The 9,612-nt window shown below is 31.6% G+C and overlaps 1 protein-coding gene across 5 annotated transcripts in view; it reads left to right on the forward strand.

Annotated features, from left to right (window-relative positions):
• LOC113516090 (aquaporin-11) overlaps window positions 1-5,370 on the forward strand; it is a 28,056-nt gene extending 22,686 nt beyond the window's left edge. For 3 of the 5 annotated variants that reach the window (XM_026900449.3, XM_026900450.3, XM_026900448.3), the window contains 2 exons: window positions 1,611-1,712; window positions 4,032-5,370. In XM_026900449.3, the coding sequence (XP_026756250.1) occupies window positions 1,611-1,712; window positions 4,032-4,255 (326 nt within the window). In that variant the 3' untranslated portion in view covers window positions 4,256-5,370. The remainder of the gene's footprint in view (window positions 1-1,610; window positions 1,713-4,031) is intronic. The other 2 variants (XM_031908778.2, XM_026900451.3) reach the window with 1 other exon arrangement.
• The last annotated feature ends 4,242 nt before the right edge of the window (window positions 5,371-9,612 follow it).

The raw sequence follows: 9,612 nt of genomic DNA on the forward strand, positions 1-9,612 counted from the left end.
GGTGGACCGTCAGCTTGTTTGCCATTCTAAGTTGTATAAAAATATACATAAATTATTTTATAATTAAAAAAATATCTAAATTCTGATTTATAAAATAACTTAGGTCTTTTATAATTGATACGAAATAATGAAAAAAAAAAAACCGCGGGTATTTACAGCAAATCTCTATTAATATCATTCATTTAAAGTTGTAAGTTATATATTTATATAGAGTTATAATAGAGTGTATCTAAATAAATAAAAAAAAAATACCATTATAAAACGAATAGTTAGACACAGAATAGACAATTGATTTATACTTTTCGTATATCTACGCCCATGGGTTTTCGATTTTATATATTTTTTTCGTTAAAATAAATTTATTATATGGTCACCTTTTTTTAATCTACGTACACAGTTCTCTTCAGATATTTGTGTTAATAAACAACATATATATACATATGTGTATTAATTAATTATATATTTTCATATATTGATATAACATTGTCTAACATCTTAATAATTGATTGATCGTGCCCGATGCTTTAGTCATATTTCATTGGAACTATATTATTAACATTCTGCCATATCCCAAGTGATATAGTATGACTTATTAGAACTTATAGCTAGAAATCAAGATGACTTTAGAATACATGTCAAATTGGTTTCGAAGCTGTATATATTATATAAATTTAACAGTATTATTTGTATTTGGTTTTGTATTAATAATAATACATATTAAAAAAATAGAAGCTTAATTAAGTACTTTTTAAACGGTGATTATAAATCTTAATGTATGTATTATTTATATTTGTCAATTCTAATTTGAATTATGCTGTTATAGTAAATTAAATATTTAATTTACATACGTAAGGTATTTAGAAAGCATTTTAGTCATATGTTTTATTAATTGCCAATTTATTGACATTTGCCAAACATGTTCAAATATTCTTTTGAATTTTGTTCTATGATTTCGTTTAAATTTAGAACAATTTGAAGTCAATACTATGGTATTTTGATTCTTGGATTTCATTCTATTAATGCTGGTTGCTTTCAATTTTACCGTTCCACATTTTTTGCCGTTCTGGGAGCATATTATGAGCATTTAAAACTTGACAGTTTGACGAACATTTTATGATTGGACTTGCCATTACTACATAAGTAATGGGAAATTGTAAAGGAAATATTATTAAATCCCTTTCAGACCCGAACGTTACGGGCGTGAGTTGTAACTTTAAAAAATTCTAAAACCGCGCGCAATTCATTTTTACGCACGAAGCTGAAATAACATGATAGTGAGATTCTAAACCAGCCAATAAGAAATCATTTTAGCGGTTAGGTGGTGCAATAGTCTCGTGCGTGCCGGCGAGATGGGTTGGCTCCAAAACACGAAAATATATTTAATCTGAAAGAAAAAAAAATCTTGGGTCTGAAAGGGCTATGGTTGACTGGGAGAGAATGCTTTTAGTATTAAATCTGCCATGTACACATATATGTACTAATAATTAAATAAATAAACATACATTTGTCAAGTTTTTAAGTTTGTAATAAACTCCCTGATCGGTTTCCCGGCTTGCGCCGGGTGGCATGCTGTTAATAGTGTGTCTCCAGCTTACCATTCACTGTTGCAGGGGTCCTCACTAGGCACACGGTATTCGTCTACCGCTATCAGGACAATAGTGCCAATGCGGACCTAAGCGTGTCCATCTTTTGCAAAATCCATTTAGGAAAAGGTACATCGTTGTAAAGTGTACACTAACTGGTCGTTCAATCGCATTAAAAGCATGAATATTCACTGCATTTATTATTAGTTGGTCGTGGCTTATGAAACTAGAAAGGCCAATTAGTACAAATTGGTTCCGCATTGACACTATGATCTGTTTCAATGGAGTTTAATGAAAATGTAAACAAACTAATCCGATTATATGATAACTAACTAATATGATCCGGTGATAAGGACCAATTATAGATACAAATTATTGATTAATTGATCGAATGTTTCGATGTTTCATTAATTTCATTTAGAGACTGTTTGTGTGGTAATTTTAATAATACTTGGTTATTTTTATTACGCTATTGAAACAGACAACATTGCTGAACACAGGTCTCTCCTATAAAGAGGAAAAAAGATTATATTACCGTGGTGTAAAGTCCAATTTTGACTTTTTATTCAAATTGTTTAAAAATTTATTCGTATATTGTGTGAACATTTTAAAGTTCTTATTGAGTATAATATTTTCTTAAATAACTTTTAATAAAGTACAGACAGCACTTTAACTACGTTTAGTTTTATGTCAACGCTGTTCGAGTTATTGTCAAAAGTGGTCTTGACACTAAATTGTTTTTACTGTATTGCTATACAAGCATGCGCATAATAGCAAGTAATGAATTGTGTTATAAATTTATATACAGGTTTAAACTTAATGGTGTACGTATATCAAAGCGAAAGCCAGTGATAATAACTAAGAAACTTAAACACTTTCTCCAAAAGCAGAATTAATGTCTTAAAATGTTTTTTGAACTTTTCATAATGTAAATCATGTCACAGGTTTGTATATAATAAACAATTAATAATAAGCACATTTTTTTTATAATAAATTTTACTAAATATATTCTTTGTATAGTAAACAAAATAACGATAATTTACAACGATTGTCATTAAAATCGCTGTATAAATTTCCATTGTCATCATTTCGCATCATTTTTAACACCTCGTTTCATACGTAGCAATTCCGTGATGTTAATGCATTTTAAATTGTCATTTTATACATAAGAATGGTAGGAATAACACTATTGTGATTGAAAAATATGTTATTAAACATGCACTTTACAATAGGTAAAATTTTGCTCTATAAAAAGCCAATGGCAATGTTATTTATCAAAATATTATTCAAATTGCAGTATTATATTAATATATAAATTCAAAAAATTGAATTTATATATTATATATTAATATATAAATTCAATTTGTTAGACCAATGCACCGCTATTTACTCCTCTCTGTTTAGCGTAACGGTTGACTGGTAGAGAATGCCATCAGGTACTAAGTCTGCTCTGTAGACATATTTTAATGTGTGCAAAAATATAAATAAATAAATAAAATATAACAGTTTAATTATTTATAATAGATAGATAGACAGATGGATACTCTTTATTGTTTCCTCCAAAAGATTACAATAGTAAACTTATTATAATACAAACAGTTATATTTTATCACATTATTATCATTCAAGGAAATAATAAAATAGTAAAAAAAACTATTCAGGTATAAGTACCGAGGGATAATTAGATTTACCATGATCGTATGACTATGTATTGTCTGATAAAGGAGTTAAGAGTTTCCGGTATCTGCGTATATGCATAATATGAATTAATTGTGAAAGTGGACGAATCAAGAGATATTATGTATAGAGGGAGACTTTGTACAAAAGTCGATTGCTTGGGTACCTCTGTCCCAATCGTGTTTCTACCGTGAAGCAGCTGTGTTTGTATGGCTGTGTTTCGGTTTGAAGGGTGGGATATGGCGTGAATTTACTGGGTACACAGGAATAACACCTGAGTCCTCAGGAATGGCAACGCATGGGGGGGTATCATGAGCGAAACAGTATACTCTGTTATGTCCATGGTACTGCTCATGTCTATAGGCGACGGTTACCACTTTCCATCAGGTGGGCCGTCAGCTTGTTTGCCATTCTAAGTTGTATAAAAAAAAGATAGACGATTTTGTGCATTGTGTGTTCTATGCTTACTAAGACTCTGGCATAAAAATAAATAGATACACTGTTCAAAATTATAACTTCCTAAACTGTTGCTACATTAGTAAGTAGTAGAACTCTACAATCAGAGGCTGACACTCACCTAACTACTACTTTTTGTATTTTTTCACCTGATAGTAAGTAAAGTGTTAGGTGGGTATCGGCCTCTGATTGTTTATAGGCTTTATTTGTCATTCTTTTGAGAGTTTATATGCCGCAATCGTCACGCCTATATATCGACGATCTATATATATTTAGTACATATTTTGAAATATTAATAAAGTCTTTTTTTTTCAGCATTCGACTATTCTGGTGGCTACTTCAACCCGGTGCTAGCGACGTCTCTGAAAGCAGGCTGCGAGGGCCACACTCTTCTAGAACATGCCGTGGTATACTGGATAGGTGCCTGTGCTGGATCCATACTGTCTGTTTATATGTACAAAATACCGGCCATCCAGCGGTACGTCAGAGGAACGACGGCAGTGAACGGCGACAGTATCTGGGCGGATAAAGAAGATTAAATCTTCCGTCCTGCTTAATAAATATTTTCTCTCGTAATATTTCTATGAATGATTATTTTATGAACATTTCGAAATAACGTGTGTGTCGCAATGAGACGCGAATATATCGAATGGATTTAATTTTTTAATTATAACACTTAGATCATTAATATCTAGATGAGCTCCGATGTCTCACTATCTGGATATCTCATTAGAAATGCTCCGATAAAAACGGCATATCTGTTTTAAATGGCGCGCTTTTCGCAAGGTATAAAATTATAATAATTGGTGGGTTTTGTTACATAAATTGTCCTTTTATTTAGTTTTATTATATTGGCGATACTTTTGAATTTTCATTCAATACGAAAATCAATGCGTCAGTTAATAATTGGGCGATTATTTTTTGATACCTTATTATACTCGGTGCTCCATCTAGATGTGTGTGATCTAAGTCACTATGCTAATATTGTGATGTCTTCTAGTCAATTTCAGACACTGTACAAAATGATAATTATATGAACTTTATCTAAGATTTAATTACTATATCCATGCCAATTTTGTGTTTATATCTGATATTGGTTCATCCATTCAAAAATAGAATGCAAAAAAAAAGAACTTTTGTTACCAGCACAATACAGAGTAATATCGAAATAATTCGAGTTTATTTATCGGAGTGTTTTATTAGTGAAACGGAACGTTTTTACACCAGAAACATTTTTTTTTACACAATTTAGAATGGCAAAACAAGAAACTTACAAAAAAGAGAAAATATGATAAAAATTTTTGACTCTCCAAACTAACGCGTCGCGTCTAGATGTAAAGTTAGTATGAGAAGATCTTAAACATTTTGTCACTTTTCGGTTCATGTTATTTTGGAAGAAATATTAAAATTTTATCCTTACAACTACTAATGATTTAAATTCCTGGAAAAAGTAGGTAACAAAAGTTTTTTTTTTATACGATTCCTGCTAAGTTTCTATGAAATTACAGCTACGTCGCTGTTCACCTTAATTAATACAATTTTCTACATGTTTCCTCTGAACTGAACCTCTGTTTTGTGCCTTTCGTGTCTTCCAAAAATATAATAAGTGCTACGTTCTTCAGTTGTAAATAAATGAACCATTTTAATTATTTAATTGGTTGTTTTATTTAATAAGTAGTGGCCCGTCCCGTCTTCGCACGGGTGGACATTTTTACATTTTAAAAAGTGGCCATTAAGGCTAACACACGCGACGGAAGCTTAAAAATGGAGTAACTTCTCCCGTTTTCCCAACATTTCCCTTTACTGCTCTGCTCCTATTGATCGTAGCGTGATGTTAAGTATATTATAACCTGGCCAGGAGTATGAAGAATAATTGTACCAAGTTTCGTTAAAATCCGTCAAGTAGTTTTTGTTTCTATAACGAACATACAAACAGGCAGTCAGACAAAAATTTTACTGATTGCGTTTTTGGCATCAGTATCGACGACTAATCACCGCCTGATGGTTATTTTGGAAATATATTTCATGTACAGAATTGACCTCTCTACAGATTTATTATAAGTATAGATTTTTTTGAATTGTTTAAATGAGTGAATGAATGAACGAATGAGCGAATGAATGAATGATATTTTTTTATTGTTCCCTTCAAAGAATAATACAGGTTAGAAAGATTAACAAATTACTTACTTTATAATGCATAAAAATATGTATTATAAAATAAGTAGCAAACTAATTACCCACTTGATAGGAAGTGGTGACAGTCACCAATACACATGAAGCACCGTGGATGACACAGTATATACTGTGACATCACGGCAGCAATTAAATATGCGTTGTTATTCTTAAAAACTATGATCTTATTCCGTAGCCTGTCATGTCCCTGCCTAGAAACCGGAGCATAGCCATTCAAGAACAAATATTTAGCGCCAAACACAAATGGGACAGAGGTACCATAGTGGAAGATTTTTGCACATTCGCCCATTGGTAAACAAAAATGTGTATGTGGCTTTAATTTAACATTTTCATTAGGAATAATGTAACTTCTAATAGGAAGGGGGTATAGATATAACAGAAGCAAAATTTAATGACAATTTGCAAAGTAATTATTTAACTTTAGATGTTGTAAACAAATTTAGTTGTATAAATGTAATTTCAGAACTTCTTGACAGTAACATATGACTTACATAGTGACATATATATTTGCTTTTAAACATCCGAAAGAGTTTTGTAGACAAATTTCAATAATAGGCTTTAAAGTTATTAATGTAGGCAGCTATCTAATATCTTTGCGCAATATATTAACTAGTTCTTACCTTCGACATCATACACGTGACCTTGTGATATATCGCTCAGTAAATATATCCCATATTATATACAATCTTGAAGCAGTTGTGTTTGCATGGCTGTGTTTCGGTTTGAAGGGTGGGATATGGCAGTGAATTTACAGGGTACAGAGGAATAATACCTGAGTCCTCAGGAATGGCAACGCACGGGGGGTATCATGGGCAAAACAGTATACTCTGTTATGTCCATGGTACTGCTCATGTCTATAGGCGACGATTACCACTTTTCATCAGGTGGGCCGTCAGCTTGTTTGCCATTCTAAGTTGAGAAAAAAAAATAAGTACTTAAGATGAATAAGGACATAGGTTACTATTTATCCTGTTGATGCTGGAAATTGTTCACATTTGGTAATGTTTGGATTCCATTTTTATATTGTTATATTATAATATATGACAACTACTTTTGGGTTAATCAAAATATTACTGTCGCGCGGACGAAGTCGCGGGTGGAAGATAGTCTATACTAATATCATAAAGAGGAAATATTTTATTGTTTGTTTGTAACTCGAAAAATACTCAAGTGACTTTAAAAATTAAAAAAATCTTTCACCTATAAAAGCTATATTATCAGAGAGTAATATAGGTTACATAATATTATTTTTGAAAATTCTATCTATCCGCGAAGCCAGATCAGATCACTGGATAGATAGATGAATAGATATATAATTTATTTGGATTACTTACAACACACAAATTACAACATACACAGATATACATAAAAAGTGAGATAATACACTAGTATTACATAAAAGTATAAAGTATTCTTCGTTTAATTTGATCACGTATAAACGCATTATATATAATACATATATAATATATATTGTCTAACGGCAGATTGGCGCAGTCTCATGTAACTTTTTTTATATCACAAACTCTGTAGGAAAAGTACTTTATTCAAATTTGAAGGTGATTCCGGAAACCTTTTATATCTGAATTCTTTAAGGTGATATTAAAATATTTTTTTCTTGACTTAATATATATTTTCTCGTATATGTGTATATTATATATGGTTTAAGGTATATATTTATTTTTCAAAATTATAAATATATGTTATACAAGTATGAATATCAATGAGATTATAGTTGTGTTTATATTTGAAGAATGGGATGGCAGTCAAATTACAGGGTACAGAGGCTCAGGAATGGCAACGCATGAGAGGTATTATGGATGACACAGTATACACTTATGTCACTGTTACTGTTTATGTCTATAGGTGACAGGATGGTTACCACTTCCCATTAGGTGAGTCGTCAGCTTGTTTGTCATTCTAAGTTGTATAAAATAAGAGAACTAAAAGTAATTATATTATCATTTTGTAGTTTTATATTATGTATTAAAAGTACCCGTAACCGGCGAGCGTGTATGAAAAGATTGATGAATGTGGAAGTAGCGAAAGAGGTTCGTTTGAATCGAAGCATTTGGCGTTCCATTGTTTCTGCCTACCCTAATGGGAGACAGGCGTGACAGATATGTATGTATCATGTTCATCTACAATGCTAGTATTAATTCAATACTATTATATATAATTTTTATAGTAGTGCTATATAAGTTTATATATAAAAACAATAAACTTAGATAGGTATATGAAACTAACACTCATAACAATGGCATTATGGCACACGTATGAAAGAAGGAAATTGTTGTTTTATATATTTTGTTTCTTTTGTAGCTTTTTTTGATTTTCGTTCTTTTATCTCTTTTTATTGTGTATGTTTGTATTGTTTTTGTGTGCTGTAAGTAATCCAAATAAAATATCTATCTATCCAACAAATTAAAATCGAATAAGTATTTCCTCTTTGGAATGAAATCTCTTGTTGCATACACTTGCATCGAGAAATTGCAATTAATTAAAAAATTAAATAAAAAAAAATTAAAAAAAACGAAAATTCTACTCGTGATAAAATTTATAATCGGTTTTGATCACGTGATAGTAAACCCAATCGGTTTTTTTTACATGACATAAAACGGTAAACACGCTGAAGGCCCATCTGTAATAAACCCAAGTGGTTATCGTCAACTATAGATATGAACAGTATCGTGGACATAACAGTATCCTGTGCCCTTACCTTATGTGATGATACCCTTCATGCTTGCCATTTCTAAAGATTAAGGTGTTATGCCTCTGTACTATGTAATTTTATTACAATGTCTCACCTTTCAAACTGAAACACAGCCATTGTAAACACAACTGATTCACAGCAGGAACAAATGGGACCGAGGTGTCAAAACAAAAGCCTTTTAAACAATGTTCCCCTCTGTTAAAAATAATCTAAATTGGTCCAAAAATAACGAAAATATTTATAAAATTTTTGTGTGTATGTTACATGTAATAAAATTTGAAGGGTGGGGTATGGCGTGAATTTACAGGGTACGGAGGAATAACACCTGAGTCTTCAGGAATGGCAACGCATGGGGGGTATCATGGGCGAAACAGTATACTCTGTTATGTCCATGGTACTGCTCATGTTTATAGGCGACGGTTACCACTTTCCATCAGGTGGGCCGTCAGCTTGTTTGCCATTCTATGTTGTATAAAAAAAAATTATTCACTTAAAACTCCAGTAGTTATAAAAAATAACCGCTTGCCTGCTATTCCAAATATTCTTAACAATATGAAAGTAGATACATTATGATGGATATCATTATTGACCTTCTAACATTATATACATCTTAAATTTTCTAAAAACCTAATATAAACGTTACACTTTCACGTGTGAACAATTTATTACTTTGAAGCTTGTATAAGAATATTTTTAATAACTAGAGATGTACCGACTACTGGCTGATTAGTCGAGAAAGCTGACTATCCGGCCATATTTATATTTGGCGTTTAGTCGGTGATAAGCATCGACGATAGTCGAGTTGTTACTTTATTTAATTTACAAGCAACCCCAACCGACTTTGCACACCCGTGCGAAGTCGGAAGTGTAGAAGGTCTATGTTCAGCAGTGAACAGATAACGGTTATATACTGATCGTTATAAAAAGTAGCCTATGTCCTTTTGCATCCCATATAGTAAGTGTATACCAACTATTTCATAGTATTTCATAGTG

This window comes from Galleria mellonella, unplaced genomic scaffold, assembly GCF_026898425.1.
Source record: "Galleria mellonella isolate WM207_F2 unplaced genomic scaffold, CSIRO_AGI_GalMel_v1 utg266, whole genome shotgun sequence".
In the NCBI taxonomy this organism is placed as follows: domain Eukaryota; kingdom Metazoa; phylum Arthropoda; class Insecta; order Lepidoptera; family Pyralidae; genus Galleria; species Galleria mellonella.